Source organism: Patella vulgata, chromosome 3 (assembly GCF_932274485.2).
Source record: "Patella vulgata chromosome 3, xgPatVulg1.2, whole genome shotgun sequence".
NCBI classification, from domain to species: domain Eukaryota; kingdom Metazoa; phylum Mollusca; class Gastropoda; family Patellidae; genus Patella; species Patella vulgata.
The window spans coordinates 1,429,363-1,453,687 of record NC_065881.2 but is presented as its reverse complement, the minus strand read 5'-3'; the positions used below and the strand labels follow the sequence as shown (position 1 = coordinate 1,453,687).

Below are 24,325 nucleotides of genomic sequence, written 5' to 3'. Positions count from 1 at the left end.
AATGGTACAATTCCCTGGAATGATCTTCCTACATTTACAGAATTTAAATCTACTTTAAAACCTTATCTATTTAAAGATACATTATAGGAGATTCGATAACGAGTTGGCAGTTCTCACTATAATAGTTAAAAAACAGATAATGTAAAGGCAATATGCTGAAAATTTCATTCAAATTGATCCACTATGAACCGAAAACTAAGCGAATGAAATTTCTGCCTAGCCTCGATCATCATTACTAAAGTCAGACGATAAACAGCATAGTCTCGATTATCTATTCAATCGAGAAGGAAAGTTATGCAGTAAATCGGCTCACAATCCACTTAAGATCACAGGCTAGCGATGCCCTCTAGAATTGATTATGGTCTTGTTTTGTAAATTAATGTCTAATTAATAATGTAGATAACATTTCAGGCCTAAAGAAAGACCTGCAATAGGCAGATTTAGATCTTGCATAATGTATGTTTAATACGGTGTACTAGTGGTGTGGTTATAAATATACTGTAGATATACTTTCTATATAATATACAATATGGCTGAACAGCGATTAGAAATTACCATTGGACATAATGTAGCCATTAAATCTGCCTATTGCAGGTCTTTCTTTGGGCCTAAAATGTTATCTAAATTATTGATTACCGGTAGACATTTATTACCATGACATGACCATAAATCAACTCTCGAGGTCATCAGATGGCTCTGATTTTAAGTAGATTAGAACAATTTGGTCATTTAATTTAAAATTGGAGAAGTCACTCGGCAAACTTCGGCAGATTCCGTTTCTCTAATCTAGCCTCGGCTGTATGACGGTAAGTGATATGTACCTACGCCTATACAATTGCGATGCAGCACTGGTTTACTTAATAGCAAAACTTGCCATTGTTTAAAGAAAATCAGATAAACTTGAAAGAAAAACAGCTTCAGATTTTGAATTATTTGTATGATAAAAATTCTTCAAAGGAGTCGTCATGGACAACGCCGTTGGTAATCCGGGAACTTGAAAGTAGTTCCAATGGCGGACTTTGTCATACAGCCGAGGCTAGATGTAGGGTACTGGAATCCGCTGAGGTTTGCTGAGTATTGGAGAAGTGTGCCTAAGACTCGAATGACCAGTATGGTGGTTACGATCAATGCACACATCTTGTTAAAACTACAACCATTGATAACTTCGCTCAAAATAAAGTAATTTGAATAAAATTCATTTTGCATTATCTATATAGCGAGAAGAACTAGCCCTTTATATCTAGATATTACATAATGCCCAGCGAAAATAAAGTTATTAATAGTATCTCACCTCTAGGAACTCCACACATTTCTGTGCGGCCGCGTAGGCTTCGTCCCACTGTTTACGTGATAAATAATAATTGGCTAAATATTTATACGCTTGACCCTGTTCTTCAAATTTCGCGAACTGAAAAATAAAGAGAATAGATGATTATCATTGGTAGAGAGCATAAAATGAACAACTCATTTCAGGGCAGTTCCCTTAAAATTATGAGGGGGGGGGGGATTTATATCCATTTCAGGGCAGTTCCCTTTAAAATTTCACAGGCGGATATATCCATTTCAGGGCAGTTCCCTTTAAAATTATGCGGGGATATATCCATTTCAGGGCAGTTCCCTTTAAAATTATGCGGGGATATATCCATTTCAGGGTGCGGTTCTCTTTAAAACTACGCGGGGATATATCCATTTCAGGGCAGTTTCCTTTAAAATTACACGGGGGGATATATATCTATTTCAGGGCGCAGTTCCCTTTAAAATTATGCGGGGGATATATCCATTTCGGGTAGTTCCCTTTAAAATTACGCGCGGGGGAGGGGGGGGGGTTATATCTATTTTTAGGAAATCAACCCACTATTCTCTCTACTTTCACTTACAATATTTAAATTGTCTGATTGTAATTTGAGAGATTTTTGAACCCATGAAAACTAAAATATCATGAAAGTTGAATCTCTAAAAAGGAATATCAATCCAAAAATGGTGCCATGTGAACTAATTTGCATACTGGCTTCATTTTATGTTCTGCGTAAAAAGTTACCATGCAAAAAAACAAATGTTGAAGGAGAAAATACATTGAGCAAGTATCAAATGAGAAGTTTAAAGTTCTGGGTCACTATGTTGAACTTTTAAAAAGTTTAAAGTGAAATGTTGAAATGTCAAAAGGTGAATGTGAAACGTGCAATGTCAAAGCAAAAATATTAAATAAATTAGGTTTTATTGAATTGATTATATCACAAAATGAATTATACCGAGAAAAATGTAATTTGTCAAAAGTGAAGATGTCATTTGACACGATGTAATAGAACCAATTCTTTTTGTACAGAACAGAAAAACCTTTGCATTTGTCAGTATTATAAGGTTTTTTTTACACTTGACTTGGTACAATTTAACTCAAATTCCGTCATAGATTACCACCTTTCAAGGGATTGAGAAAATAAATTTGATAAATATATGTGATATTCAGTTAAATATATTATTTAAATAAAGGAAAATAAACGTACCCCTTGTGTTTCCATCTTACTAATATATTCCATATACGCTGACGCGGCCTGATCATCTTCTTGTAATCTTTCATATAATCTATAAATATAATCATTCATTACTCTGTATAAAACAATATCTGAAATATTCTATATTAAATATAGATTTGTGTCTGTGGGGTTGAGGGGAATAATGAAGTCATTATTTTATGATTTACAATAAAGGGAAGCAATTTACATATCTGATTTTCAATCCAGAATTTTTCCAAATTAATGGAATTACAGAATAAAGTAAAATAATGATGTAATCAACCATTTCAACTATTGGAACGAGAAAATATTATATTTATTTTGCCTTGTTACAAGAACATCTTATGTTTACTCGATTTCCACCTTTCAAGGAATTAAGAAAAATAAATTTTATTACATTCAATGGAGTATCTTCACTGTAACTAATTTCTTTCAAATTCTTTTCATATCAAATATTTGTTCAAAAATTTGTAAAAAATCGTTAAAATTAACCAAAAATCATCTAATTTGTACTTGTGTCCGGTTTAAAGCTGACTGATTCATTTTGATAATGAGTGTCCAATTTACAAGCGTTTAATTTCCTGACCACTGTTCAAAAATTAATCATTATACATCATTAATCCATAAGGTTGTTTATTTTTTAACAGTGATTGAGAAATTAAACACTTGTAAATTGGACACTCATTATCAAAATTGAATGGTCAGCTTTAAACTGGACAGAAGTACAAATTAAACGATTTATGGTGATTTTAAACAAAGATTGGATATTAAACGAATGTGAAAGAAATTAGAGCTAGATACACAATATTAAATGATACCTGGTTTACAGTGCTATGTCCAGAAGGATATATTCAGTTATAAAGAGCACCCATTCTAAATTTTCAAATTATGTATTTTTGGATGAATTTCCAAGAACTAGACCTTACTAATGTATAAATATCAGAAACATACTTAGATTACACAGATGACAATTCTATGAAGTACAATTATTGTTTCTTACCGAGCCATGTTCCGACCAGGCTTCTCTAGTCATTATCAAGTATAATATAACGAGACAATTTATACATGTATACAACAGTACTTGGTTAATGTTGACCAATCAGAGACACCTTTCTACTTACCTTGAAGGAAACTTGACGTAATTAAATTACGTCCTAGGACTTGAATATGGGCCTGACATGTAAATAAATGTCTAATTAATTATTAATATAATATTTAAAGCTAAACGAAAGATCAAGCTCTTGAATAATAATCAAGGTAATTAGAAGGGTGTCTCTTACTAAATGCCATTGAAACAATTTATAACTTAGATTATACTACAAACGAAACTTACTTGGCTAGTTTCAGTAACGCCATTCCTTCCACATCACCGACGCTGTGAGCTTTCCAAAAACATTTCTTGGCCTCGACCAATCTTTCTAACTTCTCGTAACATTCACCTAAAGCTACGACCATCCTTGAATCATTCGGTCTGAAACAAAAACACATCTTCAAATGGATTTTATTGAAGACGGGCATACGCCATACAGTGTGCTATGAAGGAAATTTTGCCCGGGCAGCGGCACTATGGCCTAATCTTATATCAAATTCTGTCAAGGGTTCTTTTACGTGCACGCCAATTCAAATACCAACAGTCAAGGGTTGTTTTACATCAACACGGGTGGACCTTGTTTTTTTTTGTCTTATCCAACCAACTAGACACTTTTCTTGCTAGGGGGGGGGGGGGGGGTGGATGGCCGTATGGTTAGCACGTTCATGCTGGATTATACGGTCTGTCATTGAGTCAACTGGCGTGGTTTCGAATCCCCGGTTGTACGTGACAAGGAGTAGGGTAGCCTGTCCAACCTTGTGGGTTTTTTCCGGGTCCTCCGGATTCCTCCCACTGCTAAAGACCCCTATGCGCAAGCGAATTAATGAAATAAAATTAACAATATGTTAGTCCCGAAATGACCTAGTTTGTGTCGAGTGAACGTTAAACCCCATTTCTCTCTCTCTCTTTTCTTGCTAGGGCATCCATCTTGTATCATGAACAAGGCTGGACAATCGAGAGGAACATTTTAGACCAATACTTGTATTGAACCTTGCATCACCTGGTTATTGAACCAGCGCCATCCTCACTAGATAAGCTAGACAAACACCTGTATTAAAGCCCAGATTACCTGTTTATTGAGCCAGCCCCATTCTCACTAGATAAACTAACAGAAGATATAACTTGATTCCATTTGGAGCATTCTACATTAACAAACGTATGTCTTACCAAGAATACTACCATTGTTGTTGAACTCTTGTATAGTAATATAAACAATCTTACCATTGAGCTCTGATACAGTAATATAAACAATCTTACCATTGAGCTCTGATACAGTAATATAAGGAATCTTACCGTAATTGCTGAGCTCTCATATAGTAATATAATGAATAAGTTGGCATTTTTAAAATCTCGTAGGTCTGTCCGAGTCCATACCATGCTCTATAATCTCTCTTGTTGACTTCTATAAATACATAATATAAACATACATTAGCAATAGACAAGGGGGTATACATGTATCTCAGCAAGTGTTATAGTGATGTGAATCAGTCAGTCAGGGGGGTTGCTATAAGGCAGGGGTGTAATACATGCACATGTATATCAATAACAGTTTGCTATAACACAGGGGTGTATACAGTGTATACATGTATATCAAAAACAGTTTTATAGTGATGCCATTCAGTCTAATATATAGTAGGTTTGATTGCGAAGGAGAATCAATATAGCCCTAGTGTAATTAGTAAAAGTCAAATAACCTTATACCTATTACCCGTCTATATAACCTGTCTATATAACCTATTTACCTGTCTATATCACCTATTTACCGATTACCTGTCAATATAACCTGTCAATATTACCTGTCTATACAACCTATTTACCTATTGCCTGTCTATATTACCTATTTACCTGTCTATATAACCTATTTACCGATTACCTGTCAATATAACCTGTCAATATTACCTCTCTATATAACCTATTTACCTATTGCTTGTCTATATGCCTGTATAGCTGCTGATGTGTTCTTCATCTCCATATATTCATGTCCCATTAACGTCCACGATGATAAATAATGTGGATTTAATTTTAACGCTCTTTGAAAATATAAAACAGCCTTCTCATGTTGTCCTCGTAACGAATAATAATTTCCTACAATACAACAAATATAATTAATCTTTTATTAGCACTCATTAAATATCTTGAAATTATGTGATCCTAGATTATGCGAATTGAGAGGTGGGGAATTTACACCAGGCAATGCTGACTTTTTGCCCAGGAAATTTCAAGTCTAGGGTATAACTACCTATAACACAACCAGTCTAGACTATAATTACCTATAACACAACAAGTCTCAACTCTGTATTTATCAATCTCACAACTATGATGAGCTAAATCAGCTAAATCACCTCCCATTTCCTGAAAAAAAACCACAAGTCAAAAGTGAGGCTCATGTCACCCAGAGAGAGAGAGAGAGAGAGAGAGAGAGATGGGTTTTAACATCCACTTGACACAAACTAGTTCATTTTGGGACTAACATACAGTTTAATTTTATCTTAAAATCGCGCTTGCACTTAGGGGCCTTTAGCAGTGGGAGGAAACCAGAGGACCCTGAGAAAACCCACAAGATTGTTTAAGGTGAGAAGAAAATGTTTACTATCGAAGCAACAAGCTTCGAAAGGTTGGGGGGGGTGAGAGAGGTTTTATATTAAATTCCTATCTTTTCACTGTGGTCGGTCGGCCACCCAACCTACCTACCTTAACATATAACAGGTTGGAGTAAATATCCATATTCTCCAATCTACATGGATCAAGTTTATGTAACTGTTTAAATGCTTTAACAGCTTGTTCTATTTCTGTTGAATAAAATAAAATATACATAAATAAATTATATACATAATAACATCAGGCAACAAACCCATTCAACTTTCCAGCAGCTACGTCGTTCAAACAAAGTTTTCGTAACTGGAGAAATGAAATGAAATGGGATTTAACGTCCTACTGTTCTGCTAATGAAGACGGGCATACGCCATACAGTGTGCTATAAGGGAAATTTTGCCCGATACTCTTATATCGAATTCCAACTGTCAAGGGATCTTTTACGTGCACATCAATGTGTACAAGGACCTCGGTTTTCCGTCCCATTCGAACGACTAGACAGCTGTCCTTGTCAGGCCCTTCGTAACTGGAATATCAATAGGACGGAGAATAGGAGACCCTGGATAGTCCTAGCACCATGGGAGTAATAATAGACAATCAATTTTAAATCAATTTTCCTAGCACCGTAAATACACAGGTAAAAATTCTATGAAATACAATTACTGTTGAGCAACTTTTTGACTAGGGTCCTATTGGTAAGACAATGAGATGAGAAAAGAAGAGAGAATGAGAGAAGAGGAGAAGGAGAAAATGAGGGAAGAATAGAACGGGAGAAGAGAAGAAGTGAATGAGAGAAGAAGAGAAGACGAGACTGAGAGAAGGAGAGAACGGGAGAAGAGAAGAAGTGAATGAGAGAAGAAGAGAAGAAGAGACTGAGAGAAGGAGAGAATGAGAGAAGAGAATGAGCGAAGAGAATTAGGGAAAAGAATGAGATGAGATGAGAGAAGAAGAAAAGGGATTAGATCCCGAATGGCCTTCTAGCACCACAGGAAACAAATAAAGAAAATAAAATGTCTGGATATACAAAACATGCCTTACCTGTCATGTTATGATATAGCTATTTATGTCTGAATATAAACCAGGTATATATAAACATGTCTTACCTCTCATATTATGATATGTCTGAACATAAACTAGGTAAATATATAAACATGTCTTACCTCTCATATTATGATATGATATAGCTATTTGTGATATTATATATTTACTCTTCATGAAACCATTATCCAGGAAAGACTGGTAGATCTTTAATGGTTCCTCATTCAGTTGTAATTCTAAATAAACATTGGCTAGGAACAGCTGTTTTACCCAATGATCTGGTAATTCAAGACTATTCAACTGAAACAGACAAGTTTTAAATACACAAAATGATGTTTAATGTGTCGTCATTTTTATTATTTGACTTGAAATCTAACTTGATAACTTATCAGCAGGCCTTGAAATAACGGTTTTAGAAGTACCTGACAAAATGTCAGGCGAAATACTCAAATAGTACCTGACATTTTCAACTTAATATCAATAAAAAAGACAAATCAGTGCCGGACAAAATGACAGGCACTAGCTCTAGAGGTTTTGTGCCTGACAAAGCCTGAATCTGTGTCTGACATGGTCTGTGACAGGTGCCTTATTTTCAGTGTGTTATGGATCATGAACATTTCTTGAGAATTTAACGCTTTATAAATGATCATTTAATTATTGTTGACTCCTATCTGTTCTCGGCCACTCAGAAGAGTCTCTGTGGAACAGATATAAAGTGAAATAAACTACCTTCAAATCTGTACAAAAGTCCACCAACATTCGATTAAATCTAACTTGAAGAACTTATATATTTCAATTATACAATTACTAGATTCACGTTTTATGGTACATGAACATGTTTTGTGAATTTAGAACTTTATAAATGAACATATTAAACCAGTCTGATCCACACTCCCCACCCCCCCGCTATGTTCCTGAAGCAACAACCGCAAGTTTTACAACACCTAGATGTTTCTACACGGCTTTGCGATTCCCGAACTTATAGCTAAGTTATCTACCTTTCACTGCACACACGTGAACAGTAGCGTCCAATCAGAGGTTGTGACACAAACACGCTTAAATCAAATATAGCAACCTCCACAGAAACCTTGACATTAAATGAACCTTGAACTTTGCAACTCGATTACCACAGGTAGACATTGTAGCTGGAAAGCGCGAGACTTGGTATTCACAATGATCGAGGAATCTGATAGGCTCTTAAGCTGGGTGAATACCAAATCGAAATTAGTGCCGATATATCTAGGGTATCACGTGAAGGCCTTGATAAGATGCACGGAGTTAAAACGAGATCAAGCCTTCTATTAAAGAGATTATATATAAGTTATACAAACCATTTGTCTATCTGTTATTAATAGAGCTAATTCTTGCCATGATCCCCAGTGTAATGGTTCCAGATTCACAGATTCAACTAAAACTTCAACAGCTGTTTTATTTAATTCTAATTTTCTTAACACAACCCCAAACCTAGCAACAAAACAACATAACACTTATATTATATATGGTTTCTAACAGAAAATAAGCCTGTAGTCAAAATATTGTAGGCCTATTTTATATATAGCAAAATGTAAGATAGGATCAAAGGAGAGGGAGAGAGAGAGAGAGAGAAAAATGGGGTTTAACGTCCACTGGACACAAACTAGGTCATTTCGGGACTAACATATGGTTGAATTTTATTTCCATACTTCACTTGTGCATAGTGGTCTTTAGCAGTGGGAGGAAACCGGAGGACCTTGAGAAAACCCACGAGGTTGGACACGCGACCCAACTCCTTGTCACATACAACCAGAGAATCGAAACCACGCCAGTTGACTCAATGACAGGCCTTATGATACAGCGCGCAGGTGCTAACCATTCGGCCATCCACACCCCACATGGAACGTCTGATGGATAATGGGTTAATTAAATTTCAAATAACCAATTTTTAGTTCATTTTAGTGTGAATTAAGTCGTAGAAAATTTGATATTTTCCAAAAAATGCAAATGAATCCATAAAACTTACAGATACAAACCAAATCCATCCAACTCCTTGGCTAAATGTTTTTTCTGTAATTCTATATGTAACGTTTTCAGACATTTATCTTCTTGTTCGACGGGCCCGATGGAATCGGAAGAATTATCCAGTCTTTTCTTCTCATCTGCTAGATACCTTGAATACATGTACAGGAAATAACCTTGACTACTTTTACACTTCTCTACTTCTCGAGCGGCTCGACCGTATTCTTTCAGATCAAAATATGTCAATGCCACGGTGTATTTATCAAACTCATCACAGAAATCCTGAAGATAAAAAAATGAAACAATATCACGTGTTAATTGATCTGTACACTGGTTCGGTACTTTTAAATATCTAAACAATCAGGCACCTACAAACATTTCAGATTTACTTTGATCTGCGCTGGTTATAAAAAGAATTGAATCAAGAGAGAGAGAAATGAGGTTTAACATCCACTCAACATAAACTAGGTAGGGTTCAATTTTATTTCAATAATTCGCTTGCGCGTAGGGGGTCTTTAGCCGTGGGAGGAAACCGGACGACCCAGAGAAAACCCATGAGGTTGAACAAGCGACTCCACTTCTTGTTACGTACAACCTGGGAATCTAAACCATACCAGTTGACTCAATGACAGACTTTATGATACAGTGCGCATCCATCCACCTAACCCCTGTCTATATGATATAAGATGTTGCACATTTATTACTATATTTAGATCTAGGAGTCACAGGGTTAAGCTGGTAAGACGCTGGCTCGCTAGCCTGGAGGTTGCATATTCGATCCCTGCATTGGCCGTGAAAGTTCATCAGGATTTTCCGACGTGGTTTCCCCTTGTCAGTGGTGCAGAACGGAGGGCCTGACAAAAACCGAGGTCCTGTGTAAAAGATCCCTCCCTTGGCAGTTGGAATTTGATATATGAGTAGGCCATAGTGCCGCTGCCCAGGAAAACTTCCCTCATATCACACTGTATGGCGTATGCCCATCTTTATTAGCCCAGTCGGAGCAGAACAGTAGGAAGTTAAACACCATTTCATTTCATTTCAGTTAGATCTAAATTGAAAACTCATTTAAACAAACTTTTTTAAAATGGTTTTACTAACATCAACATTCAAATCTACTTGTAATATTTAATCAAAAACAGAAAGAATTGGAACAATGGAAGCCAAAATAAAACTGGTTAATTCAAGTCTGGATGATGGACGTTAAATTATTTTAACAATAATATAAAAATGAATAGTTACTTTACGATACTGTGGTTGGATCAATTCATTTAAATTTATTTCCTTTGTAACAGCTTGTGACATTTCTGCTGCCCTGAAATATATAAGAGACAAACAGCTTTAAAATAATGTCCCAAGGCCTGGTTTTAATCAGTGCCAGCAAGATATATCGTTGAATCCACCTTCTTACGATATTATTATTCAGTATATTATTGTGAGGCCCTGCTCTCATAATGGATAGAATGATGCAGATTCCGGTTCTCCGTTTCGAAAACAAAAATGTTTTGTAGGTTGGAGCTGAATTAAATTGTAACATACATGTACAAAATCAAACATGTCAATCATCATCAGCTTCGCAGCTTTCTATTCAACCATATAGATATTTTCTCATTTCACACATTCATTTAGGGCCTGAGAATGAGATGGCTGAGATGATTGTTATCTCAAATTGTTTTGGCTTAATTTAATTCTTTAATTCAATCCGGTATCCCCTTTAACTAATTATATTTGTTAAAATGGGGCTTAACGTCTGCTTCCACCTGGGGTTCTTCTTCTTCTATTGTTAGTGTTTAACATCCACTTCCCTTGGTCATATTATGCATAGCGCATGCGTAGGGTGTCTTTCCTGTGGGGTGAAAGGCGCCCCTACAGCCAAAGCCACATACTCTCACACCAGAGATCGAAACTAAGATTGCAAGTCAGAGGTGACCAATAAGCTATAGCTCGAAGCGCGACATTCTAGACCATCCCAACCCCCACCCCTTCAAGTACGGGTGCTTTTATTCCCCCAAAAAAATCGAAGGGAAGTAACTCTCGTTTAAAAACATTCACAATCACAGGCGGGATTTCTCTACTTCAAAATAAAATTGTGAAAAAACAGACCGCACATAGTTTGGGTTATGGAATTTTGCGAAATATATCAGAAAGAACTACCATTTTGCAGAATTCAAAAGTCGTCTCTCCGAACATTTTCTGTGAGCTAGTATTAGATCTGTTTTAACTTTTGTCAGATCGCATTTCGTTATATCGGCCATGATTGACATTCGCCCCTCCATTCACTGAAAACTCCAAAATTGTCTCCCTTGGTTCGATTTTATTGATATTTGACAATGTCTATCACTTTTGTGGTGCTCAGTGATATATTTTTTCAATGTGTGTTCAATACATTAGACGGTGCTTTGCAAATAAATACGAAATTGAGATGTAAAATTTATGATAATTTTTCTTCAAGGAAATTGTAATAAATTTTGACAGCGGAAGTAGATGATGAGCATGCGCGAATAAAGCGTTCACGGCAACAAGAAATTACAGCAGAAGAACTAATTTTTATTTTAATCTTCAATTCATCATGTATCGCAAAGAAAAGCCGATTACTTTGAAAGGCAGTACATCTCATTTGTATAATAATCTCTCCGTCTTCACGAATGCACAGAAAGGGTTGTTAAGCTACGCAGTTGTCCATAAGTCTGTTGTAAACATTGTGACTGCCTCAACTGACGGAGCTAATGTCACCGGCAAACAGGTGGTTTATAAAGAACCTTCTGCTACACAACAGGGAAACCCATTTGTATTTCAGGTTAGTTCTTAATTAATTTTTGCAGTCATTTAATCCATACCAAAATAATCACTGGTACAATAGACATGGTGGCTCAGTGTGTAGGCCGTAGTGTGCTGGCCTGACAAGGACAACTGTCTAGTCCTTCGGATGAAACAAAAGACTGAGGTCCCGTGTATACATTGGAATGCACATTAAAGATTCCTTGGCAGTTGGAATTCGATAAAAGAGTAGGTGATAGTACCGCTGCCCGGGCAAAATTTCCCTCATAGCACACTGTATGGCATATGCCCGTCTTCATTAGCCCAGTACAGGAGCAGAACAGTAGGACGTTATACTTCATTTCATTTCCGTAGGGTGCTGCCGTCTTTGACTCGTTAACAATCATGTCAACAGTCAAGGCCTCGTTTCGCTTCCAGCTTTAATTTGACCAAACAATTCCTCAGAATTCTCAGGCCTGGTTTCCTTTGTCATTAGTGTCCAATCGAGGGCCTGGCAACAAACAGCATCCTGTATAGGCCTACACATTATCGTGCAGCATGCACGTAAAAGAACCTGATGATTGGAATTCTAAGCAAGAGTAGGCCTATAGGGTGTGGCGCCGATGTGTGGTCCCTCATAGCACACTACATTGCGTATGTTCGTCTTCATTAGCCCAGTCGGTGCAGAACAGTAGGATGTTAAACCCCATTTCATTTCATTTCATTTCTCTCAACGACCAGATAATTGTCATAATGATAGACATATTCCGAAAGTGACATCACAAAGCTTACACATCAGAAGACGTGTATCCTTTCAAAAATAATGTTTTTTGTTGTTTAATTTCAGGCCAAATGGATTGTTTTACCTCAGAGAACTGTTTTAGTTTTAACGTCACAAAGAGGAATACAGGTACAAATATTTCTGATTGCCATTTCAGGGATTTCTAATTGCAAAGGCGAGTTGTATGGCCGAATGGTTTAACATTCGCACATTAGATCATAAGGTCTGTCATTGAGTCAACTGGCGCGATTTCGATTTCTTGCTTGTACATACATTGCAAGGAGTGGGGTCGCCTGTCCAACCTTGTGGGTTTTCTCCAGGTTCTCTGGTTTCCTCCCACTGCTAAAGACCTCTAGCACAAGCAAATTATTGAAATAAAATTGAACCGTATGTTAGTCTCAATTTGACCTAGGTCGTGTTGATGGTGATTATTTTATATATTTTATGTTACAGATGTTTGATGGTGACGGATCTGTGATGATTTATTGGCATGCTTTAAGTCAAGATCCAGGTAATATTTTATAAACTTTAATCGTTAGCACCTGCTTTAAGTCAAGATCCAGGTAATATTTTATAAACTTTAACCTTTAGCACCTGCTTTAAGTCAAGATACAGGTAACATTCATAAATATTTTATAAACTTTAATCGTTAGCACTTGCTTTAAGTCAAGATCCAGGTAATATTTTATAAACTTTAATCGTTAGCATCTGATACACTGTTGATTAAATAATAATTAGAGAAAAGTAATCTTTTTTTATAATTGAGTGTTGTAAATCATTTTGAAAACACCCAAATATAAAACTCTTTATCATATCAAACATATTACGGTAGTTGACTTACGTGTCTAGAGAGAGAGAGAGAAATGGGGTTTAACGTCAACTCGACACAAACTAGGTCATTTCGGGACTAACATGGTTTAATTTTATTTACATAATTCGCTTGCGCATAGGGGTCTTTAGTAGTGGGAGGAAACTTGATTCGAAACCACGCCAGTCGACTTTTTGATACAGCGCGCGCACTCTAACCATTCAGCCATCCAACCCCCCGACTTACGTGTCTAAGCATGCATTATAGGTCATAAGGTCTATCACTGATTTAAGTGGTTGTCTGTCCGATATGATATTTTCTCCAGGTCCTCCACTTTCCTCTCACTTCTCACGTCTCAAGACCCTTATGTACAAGGGTATTACTGAAATGAAATTGAATCGTGTGCTAGTCCCAAAATGACTTAGTTTATGTTGAATGGACATATATAAATAGTATACAGACAGTATTTTGTATTGTATATTCAAGTTCTAATATCGTTGAAAGATTGTAAAGTTTTATTCAGGCCTAAAAGATTGTAAAATACTTTATATGAATTTGTTTTATTTTGTAGATAAAAGTTGTTTTGCTCGAGGCATAACTGATATGGGAGATAATTTGATCTGTGTAGGTAAGGGAGATAATTTAATCTGTGTATGTAAGGGAGATAATTTAATCTGTGTAAGTAAGGGAGATAATTTAAGCTGTGTAGGTAAGGGAGATAATTTAATCTGTGTAGGTAAGGGGGATAATTTCATCTGTGTAAGTAAGGGAGATAATTTAATCTGTGTAGGTAAGGGAGATAATTTGATCCGTGTAGATAAGGGAGATAATTTAATCTGTGTAAGTAAGGGAGATAATTTAATCCGTGTAGGTAATCGGTGTAAGTAAGGGAGATAATTTAATTTGTGTAGGTAAGGCAGAAAATTTAATATCTCAACCAACCATGCAGCCAAAACATATTCGTTGTGTTTAATTACGTCACGATTCTACTCACACCACTTCCGTTGTTAGGAGTGAAAAACCTATGGGAGGACTTGAATGCAATTCTGGACGTTCTGGACTGAGAATCGAGCATCCCCCTTGAGATCAGGGGAAAGAGATTACTAGTCTGAATCCGTATAAATAAGGGAGATAATTTAGATGTATATTGTACACCAGCTTCATGTTGATTTAAGATAATTTTTTTTGCCCCCAGTTGATAGATGGTTGAATAATTGTATTCTTTCAGGGACAGAAGACGGACATATTTTAATTTTTAACATTCCACCCAAATCTACAAACATCAATCATTTAGACACGTTAAAAGGTGAGATAAGTTTATATAATTCTCGATACAAATGTGACTTGTGATTATATATATAATTCTAAATAACGAAATGTCGCTTGTTTTTATGTTCCACTTGATCAATCATGGAATGAAACCATGTTCAACTAAACTAAAACTATTGGCCTCCAGAATATCCAACATTGGATGGGAGTTGGATGGCCGAATGGTTTGAACGTGCGCGCTATATCATAAGGCCTGACATTGAGTCAACTGGTGTGGTTTCAAATCCATGGTTGTACGTGACAAGGAGTAGGGTCACCTTTCCAACCTGGTGGGTTTTCTCTGGGTCCTGCGGTTTCCTCCCACTGCTAAAGACCCCTATGGAAATCATAGAAGAGTTAGTTTATAATTTATCAGGGATATCTACAGGGTATATATCCACGACTGTTGTTCAGATGTTTTGTCTTACCTCAACATTGATCTTGTTTCAGGAGCATATTCGTCATCTATCTGTGATTTAGCATCAGAGAAGAATATATTAGTTAGCAGTGATGACCAGGGAAATATAGTCGTGTGGAAATTTCTAGGCCAACAGTTTCAACAATCTCATAAAATAGCTGGTTCAGGGTAAGATGGGTTTTTTTCTGACAAGTAATTATAAAGTGGCGTGGTTCCGATACCATATTTGTATATGACAAGCAGTAGGGTCACCTCTTTAATCGCATAAGTTTTCTCAGAAAGACACCTACGACCTGATAGCTGGGGGGGGTGGATGGCTGAATGGTTAGCGTGTGCGCGCTGTATCATAAAGACTATCATTGAGTCGACTGGCGTGGTTTCGAATCCCCGGTTGTACGTGACAAGGAGTAAGGTCGCCTGTCCAACCTCGTGGGTTTTCTCCGGGTCCTCTGGTTTCCTCCCACTGCTAAAGACCCCTACGCGCAAGCGAATTATTGAAATAAAATTAAACCATATGTTAGTCCCGAAATGACCTAGTTTGTGTCGCGTTGACATTAATTCCCATTTCTCTCTCTATCTCACGACCTGATAGCAAATGTTCGTCTTGAAATGACCTTGGCCCAGTTTCTCGAAATCTTAACTAAAGATAAAATCCAAATTCTAGAAGATACTTCAATTTTGATTGGCTAAGCACTAAAATCAGTCTAATATTATCGAATCAAATTACTAAAATTTGGATTTTATCTTAGTTAAAATTTCGTGAAACAGGCCCCAGGTTTTTCTTTGAGTAGATGTTAAACACTCTCTTTGATTCCTGAAATGACCTAGTTTGTGTTCAGATGACATTAAGGCCCATTTTCCTCTCTTTTCAAAGAATATGATTTAGAGATTTTAAATCACACACACAACAGCCTTTAAAAAAAATACTTGTACCGGGTGCCATAATATTTAAAAGAATGAAATGATTTGAGGTTTAATGTCCTACTGTTCTGCTCCAAACTGGACTAATGAAGACGGGCATACGCCATACAGTGTGCAATGAGGAAAATTTCGCCCGGACAGCGGCACTACGACCTACTCTTATATTGAATTCCAACTGCCAATGGATCTTTTGTTTTTTTCATACCATCCGAATGACTAGACAGTTGTCCTTGTCGGGCCCTTCGTCCTGCACCACTGACACGAGGAAACCACGCCGGAAAATCCTGATAAACTTACTCGGCTAATTCAGGGATCAAACTCGCGACCTCCCGGCTAGCAAGCCAGCATGTTACCCACTTATCAACTGTGGCTCCACATTAATATTTAAAGAATGTATATTTTGAGTGTACATATATGAGGTCATCCTGCACTTACTATTGTAATATGAATTAATATTTAAACAATATATATTTTTTAGAGTATCATGTATAAGTGTACGATTATGGAAATGAATTATTGTTATTAATATAATATATATATTTTAGTGTACCATGTACAAGTGTGCGATTATGGAAGGGAATTATTGTCGGAGGTTACGGATCAGGACATATACGTGTTTACAGCGCATCCTCGGGAAAAATAGGAGCAGAGGTCACAGCACATGCTCGGATGATCAATGGAATTGATATAGCCACTCAATCCGGTTTAGTAAGTATTAAATATATAGTATTTTATACCAACTAAAATATTTTTCATTGACTTTTTCATAAAGTGTCATCACACACTAAATGGCCTCACATAGCATCCACTCAGCCAGTACATAACATACACACAACTAGCAAACATCATACAAACAACCAGCTCACACATCATACAAACAACCAGCTCACACATTATACAAACAACCAGCTCACACATCATACAAACAACCAGCTCACACATCATACAAACAACCAGCTCACACATCATACAAACAACCAGCTCACACATCATACAAACAACTCATGTACAGTATGCAAACAAGCTCACCCAACAGATATGTACATCATTGGGATACAACTTTTAGGATCATCAGAATTTGAAACCCTATCTTTGAAGATTTGCAGTTGACTCCCGACAGCTTGAAATCAACAAGTACACTGTATTAATTCATGTGTCTAATATATTTCAGGTCTTATCAGTTAGCGACGATTCATTTTTTCGTGTGTGGCAATTACAAGAGGGCAATCTTCCTCAGGTAAGATAAAATAGTTATATTCCTGAGGTAAGGTAAAATAGTTATATTCCTCAGGTAAGATAAAATTGTTATATTCCTCAGGTAAGATGAGTATTTGGTGTTACATTGTGCTGGTGAATCAGCTGATGTTCTTCTGCCCTGCATCTTCAATAGAAGGCGTGATCTTGTTTTAACTCGTACATCAATGCCTTCAAATACCCGACATTTTCCTTCACAGATTTATCCATTTTTCCCAGACATTTTTTTTTATTTTTGACAAATATATGCAGATATTAGGCACCAAATAATCGCTTCAGATAAATATACTTTTAATTTTAGCTAACATGTATTAGTGATTGCTATAATTAATGTTTTAATTTTAGCTAACATGTATTAGTGATTGCTATAATTAATGTTTTATGTGAGCTAACATGTATTAGTGATTGCTATAATTAATGTTTTATGTAAGCTAACATGTATTAGTGATTGCTATAATTGTTTTAATTTTAGCTAACATGTATTAGCGATTGCTTTAATTAATGTTTTATGTTAGCTAACATGTTTAAGTGATTGCTATAATTAATGTTTTATGTTAGCTAACATGAATTAGTGATTGCTATAATTAATGTTTTAATTTTAGCTAACATGTATTAGTGATTGCTATAATTAATGTTTTATGTTAGCTAACATGTATTAGTGATTGCTATAAATAATGTTTTAATTTTAGCTAACTTGTATTAGTGATTGCTATAATTAATGTTTTAATTTTAGCTAACATGTATTAGTGATTGCTATAATTAATGTTTTATGTTAGCTAACATGTATTAGTGATTGCTATAAATAATGTTTTAATTTTAGCTAACTTGTATTAGTGATTGCTATAATTAATGTTTTAATTTTAGCTAACATGTATTAGTGATTGCTATAATTAATGTTTTTAATTTTAGCTAACCTGTATTAGTGATTGCTGTAATTAATGTTTTAATTTTAGCTAACATGAATTAGTGATTGCTATAATTAATGTTTTAATTTTAGCTAACATGTATTAGTGATTGCTATAATTAATGTTTAATTTTAGCTAACATGTATTAGTGATTGCTATAATTAATTATTCCGCCGTGGATCTCCCTTGTCAGTGATACAGGACGGAGGGCCTGACAAGGACAGCTGTCTAGTCGTAAAAGATCTCTTGACAGGTGGAATTTGATATAAGAGTAGGCCGTAGTGCCGCTGTCAGGGCAAAATTTCCCTCATAGCACACTGTATGGTGTATGCCCATCTTCATTAGCCCAGTTCGGAGCAAAACGGTAGGACGTTAAACCCCATTTCATTTCATTTCTGCTATAATTAATGTTTTATTTGTTTTTTTAGATCTCCTATAAATGTCACGAGATGGTTACAGATCTTCAGCTGGTTGGTGGATGTTTTGTTGACCCTCAGGGATGTGCCATATGTTTAACTGGTTACGATAACAGCGAAATACAATTCTACATTAAATCTTAACATAATAACGATATCGTTAGGAAACTTAAAGTAGCTAAATCTCTTTGTTTTAGGTTAAAACTGTAATATCTGAACCTTGACTTTATCTGAACCTTGGCTTCAAACTGTAATATCTGAACCTTGACTTTATCTAAGGAACTAAGATTTTAAATGTAGAATTTTTGAAAAAAAAGTCAACATATGAAATTTAATTAAACTAACAGTTGTAATTTTAACCCAAATCAAAAAGGTTGTAATTAGTTTTTTTCAGAGCTCAAATTTACACAGAATATGATTGAAAGACTAATATGTCATTTTGTCTGGAAATTAGGGAGTGACTCTTTATTTTTTTTATTCAAATGATTATTTTTTTGGCCAATTTTATTGAAGAGCTCAATTTTGCATATTTTGTGACTTAAGGAATAAGGCTCGACATGACTGGTCTGTAAAATCTTTGTAACCTAGTAACATGTAGCATGATGTAACCTAGCAACATGTAACAGGACGCAACCTAGCAACATGTAGCATGATGTAACCTAGCAACATGTAACATGATGTAACCTAGCAACATGTAACATGATGTAACCTAGCAACATGTAACATGATGTAACCTAGCAACAAGTAGTAAGATGGGGTACATAAATATTTCATTGTAAACTAGACTTGCACAGGACTAATTCATAGAAGTTTTGAAACAAGAGATTTAATGATCTACATAAAATTACGCATTATTATGGAATGGGAATCCATCACTTGTCTACATATTCACCAAAGATACAACACCAATTTTATGTTTTATGAAATATTTTTAGTCCTTATGTAATTTTATAGGCTTTGTATATGAACATCAGTTTTCTTCTAAGACCCCTACATACATTGTAGTCACATCAACATATATTAAAGGACAATATTGGTGTCAGTCTTTATTACATATGTGATAGAAGTGGTTAAACATGCTCCAAATATTATTTTATCACAGAGATCATTGCTACGATAGATGCGTAATGAAGGTTTCAACAAACGGAAGTGACGAACTCAAAAGGAAAACATGAGTTATCCCTCTATATAACTGACTGAAGTGACGAGTGATAACAGATACATGGGCGAATTTCTGCTCAGTTTTCTTCTAAGACTTAGATTAGTAGACCACTACATACATTGTCGTCTAGGGCTAGATCAATGTGTATTTAATTAGAAGCCATGAATCTGATCTGTCTCTGCCACTGTATCTTTATGTTAAAAAGTCAAATTATAAAAAAGGATCAAATATATTTCGAACAAAAACTTCACGCAATTCCTTCTGATTTTTAGATTTTTTTGATAAAATTGTTACTGAATTAATTTTCATTATATTGGTGTGATATATCATCATTACGACCGTTCTCCTTACACGCATCAATATTGTTGAGTCTCATCTTGATTGACAATTTGTCACACCAGCTTTAATTATTACTTCCGTTTACAATTTGTTAACAAGAGGCTTGAATTTTAAAGGGGATACTAGATTTAACTTTCTGGAATTAAGAATTGAGTACCTCTAAAGTATAAGTGTCAAATCTGCAACCAGTAACTTAAAAATCCTACTGTTCCATCCCAGGCCTTTTTGCAAGAAAGAGTTGGGTCACCTCTCAATCTGGTTAAAACACAGATCCAATTTCGTTTCGTTTTTATAGTTCAAAATTTCGTTTTACTTGTCTTTACTACACTTGGATCTGGAAGCGTTGTTATTTAACTTGTGTTCTGCTTGAAATTAGGGGTCAGCCAATCAAATGGTCTGTCGAATCGAGCGTTTGACCTTTTTTGCGCGGAACTGTGGGTAGACATTAGCGGCAATAGAAATCAAAACAAAGCAAAAGTAGATTAAAAATACATGGCGGTCGCTAATTGGTTAATCGAATGACTGACGTAATCGGGTCAAATGTCGCTTGCTTGGTACCTGATGTCATATAACGTGAACTCCCACTATAACTTGTTAGATCTACATGTAGTGTAGGCCATCGAAAGTATAAAAAACGAAACGAAATATAGATCTAAACTTGGGATTATTTTTGGATCTCGTCTTTTTCTCTCAGTGCCCAGTCGATGTATTGAAAATATATATCATATTAAACCCAAAATGATGTAAAACCTTCTTTTTCTTTCTGTCTAACGATTGGACCAAATCCCCTTTGTTCCTTGCTTTATATCCAATGGTAAAAATAATATTTAAATGGCCCACGGTCATAGAAAGACGTTGAACACCCTATTTCAGGTAATGAACAACCTTGCCATATTTGTGATTATTTGATTATGGATGTTCTTATATTTATTGTATTGCACCTTTATTCCAAAATATATTCTTGCCTATTCTGTGATTAGTGGTGCTTTTTTCATCTATTATGTCCAATTGCCTCCCCTCAGATACATAACCAGATTTAGACCACTAGAACTGGTTAATTTAACTTTCTTTCTACTGTTAGTTAATATAACTTTCTTTCTACAAGTTGGATTTAGACCACTACTGTTAGTTAATATAACTCCCTTTCTACAAGTTGGATTTAGACCACTACTGTTAGTTAATATACCTCCCTTTCTACAAGTTGGATTCAGACCACTACTGTTAGTTAATATAACTCCCTTTCTACAAGTTGGATTCAGACCACTACTGTTAGTTAATATAACTCCCTTTCTACAAGTTGGATTCAGACCACTACCATTAGTTAATATAACTTTCTTTCTACAAGTTGGATTCAGACCACTACCATTAGTTAATATAACTTTCTTTCTACAAGTTGGATTTAGACCACTAGAACTAGTTAATATAACTTTCTTTCTGCAAGTTAGATTTAAACCACTACCATTAGTTAATATAACTTTCTTTCTGCAAGTTAGATTTAGACCACTACCATTAGTTAATATAACTTTCTTTCTACAAGTTAGATTTTTAATTGTAATAGGTATAGATAATAAATAATCATTCCTTTTAGTCAGAGGATAATAAATGAGATATTAGAAGCTGTAAATAATGATTATTGTTCAAACAAGTAGGATAGTACTATAGACCGGGAACTGACCATGTTGTTGCATGAAATTCAAAAATCTAATTCACAAAATCGACGCAGAATTGTTCAAAGAAGAAGCATGCCAATTTTCGTGTCAATCGGACTTGAATTGACAGAACCGTTGGTGTTTTCGAAGAGCGTCACCCCAAGAACAAGCACAAGATGAGTAGCAGTTCCTGTTCCAAAAAAACACAATAAATGCCACGTTGAAGAACAGGTGGTTTGATCCCTCTACAATCTAACTTAACTAATGTTTGGGTTTTAACAGTAGGCTACACGTATGGGAAATCAGATTTCATCTGTCTAAAAATGTTATTGACTATTTGTTTTTGTATTCTTGTCACATAATGTTTTGTTATTATTAGATGTGCTCTTGTAAAGATATTTATTAATTGTTATTAGATGTGATGTCAGCATTGAAAATGTTTCATTAATTACAATGTTTTAGTAGATTGATCGTTATCTGTACAAAAATTATAAATGTTGTTTAACTCGATACCAGAGTTGGTCCAAATTATCATTTTGAGTAAGAGCTAATGTTAAATATTGTCACAAAATATGTTTGTAAAATTGACAGGCAAATTGTTTGAAGTGACAGTTTTGTTACACTGACCCTGGAATTATTGTTTGTTGTACTTGACAAAATATCTAGCACTACTGAATTAGTACCAGACATTTGTGTCGGACATTGTCTGTGTCCGGTGCTTTATTTCCAGGCTTGTTAATACTTGTTTAAGATATAAAACTAGGAATATACAATATAGGACGTTAAATTACAATATCTTGATGTCTGATTGGGTATATTCTTCGCCGGATGTTTGCCTACTTGTATACACGGGCAAATAAGCATCCATGTTTTAAACCTGATTTCATCATTTTCTGGTGTTTAGTGTTGGAGATATTTTTCTGCAATGTTTCAATATTACTCTGTGGTGGTTGTTGTTGTAAGATAATATGTATGCTGGATCATACACCTACGAGTATCATATATTTATAACTTTACTTTCACTTTCCCTTACGACATTCTCACCCAGTATCATTTACTACAGGGCAGATTTTGGTGAGATCCCACCCAACTACCTTGTGATGACGAAGCCCATCTTAATAAATATGAGGGGCTTGTTAATTACTGTTTAAACAGCATTCAGTAATTGAACAATTCTATGGAAGACAGTTCCTGTATTTTAATCAGGGCTAGGTTACTACAACGATTATCTTGTCATTTTCATTCACGGTAGAAATGTAGCTCTGATTAAATTGCACCCCACCTTCATGATATTGGTTTTTATAATGGCCAATATCTTGTATATTTTATATATGGAACTCGCTGTCAGGCAGATATAATCATTTGAATGGACCCCAAATACAGCAGTTTTATAGTGTAACCCTTGTGAATAGCATGCAGGGGTTTCAGGTGCATTAGTCCATGTCAGTGAAGCCCTTGTTATAACCAACTGAGTCAAGCTCCAATACAGCATTATAGTGAAACTGGAACCTTTGTGAATAGCATGAAAGGGGATTCCCATGAATTATATTGCAGGAATAGGGTTTTCCACCTCAAAACAGTGCTACAGTGAAGCCCTAGTTACAACCATTTGAACCTTGTGAATATTAAGAAAGGGGATTCCCCATGAAGGAGTAGGGTAGTCCACCATAAAACAGTAAAGCCCGAGAATTATTTAAACATTCTGATTAATCAAGAAATCCGTTTAAAAAATTAACATTGTTTGACATCCTGTTTAATTGTTAAACCGTCCATACAAGACAATTATTGAGTAAACATATTCTTTATATTTTATTATTAGAGAAATTATTTTAATGTTAGACACTGACCGTCCATAATAAATAATATAGATACTTGTTGATTTGTTTATTTGTTATTGTATCAGCAGGGAAACTGGGCTCTTAAATAGAATATCCTTGGTTTGAACCCCTGCAGTGGGCTGAGTTACTGGGGGGGGGGGAAGAGAAGAGGAGGGAGAGAAATTGAGTGTAATGTCCACTCCACACAAACTTGGTCATTTCGGGACTAACATATGGTTTTGTGGGAGGAAACGTAAGGACACAGAGAAATGGATGTTAACCCCCATTTTTCTCTCTCTCTCAGTATTTTAATGTTTTTACAATAGAAAAACGAATGTTTGTCGCAAACCTGGAGTCAGAAATTGGTGAATTTCTCTAAGATGTGTAGAAAATAACTGAAGTTATTTCATTACTCCTTTCATAAAGGGGAGCCACAGTGGCTCGGTGCAAAGGTGCTGGATCAATCCCAGTATTGGCCGAGAAACGAGGGAGAGAGAGAGAGATGGGGTTTGACGTCCACACGACACAAACCAGGTCATTGCGGGACTAACACTAGTTCAATTCTATT

General features: G+C 35.6%; 2 protein-coding genes across 2 annotated transcripts in view; one reads left to right on the top strand and one right to left on the bottom strand.

The window, feature by feature from the left end:
• The window catches only part of LOC126814711 (cell division cycle protein 23 homolog), a 62,815-nt gene extending 55,508 nt beyond the window's left edge, over positions 1 to 7,307 (bottom strand). Inside the window, exons 1-8 of the mRNA XM_050540069.2 lie at positions 7,296 to 7,307; positions 6,292 to 6,389; positions 5,871 to 5,952; positions 5,521 to 5,685; positions 4,894 to 5,002; positions 3,844 to 3,981; positions 2,502 to 2,580; positions 1,292 to 1,408 (exon numbers count right to left, since the gene is read on the bottom strand). Coding sequence (XP_050396026.1) covers positions 1,292 to 1,408; positions 2,502 to 2,580; positions 3,844 to 3,981; positions 4,894 to 5,002; positions 5,521 to 5,685; positions 5,871 to 5,952; positions 6,292 to 6,389; positions 7,296 to 7,302 — 795 coding nt within the window. The 5' untranslated portion in view covers positions 7,303 to 7,307. The remainder of the gene's footprint in view (positions 1 to 1,291; positions 1,409 to 2,501; positions 2,581 to 3,843; positions 3,982 to 4,893; positions 5,003 to 5,520; positions 5,686 to 5,870; positions 5,953 to 6,291; positions 6,390 to 7,295) is intronic.
• A 6,117-nt stretch (positions 7,308 to 13,424) lies between these two features.
• On the top strand, positions 13,425 to 23,633 carry LOC126815002 (WD repeat-containing protein 54). The gene is made up of 7 exons (XM_050540511.2): positions 13,425 to 13,437; positions 14,140 to 14,196; positions 14,797 to 14,874; positions 15,327 to 15,462; positions 16,761 to 16,923; positions 17,387 to 17,452; positions 18,803 to 23,633. Exons 2-7 carry the CDS (start codon positions 14,172 to 14,174, stop codon positions 18,932 to 18,934), a joined length of 600 nt encoding a protein of 199 aa, XP_050396468.1. The 5' UTR covers positions 13,425 to 13,437; positions 14,140 to 14,171; the 3' UTR covers positions 18,935 to 23,633.
• The last annotated feature ends 692 nt before the right edge of the window (positions 23,634 to 24,325 follow it).

Coding starts and splice junctions, on each gene's coding strand:
- LOC126815002 (XM_050540511.2), top strand. CDS start 14,172: ATGGGAGATAATTTGATCTGTGTAG. Junction 14,197..14,796: donor AGATAATTTGATCTGTGTAG/GTAAGGGAGATA, acceptor GTATTCTTTCAG/GGACAGAAGACGGACATATT. Junction 16,924..17,386: donor TAGCCACTCAATCCGGTTTA/GTAAGTATTAAA, acceptor AATATATTTCAG/GTCTTATCAGTTAGCGACGA.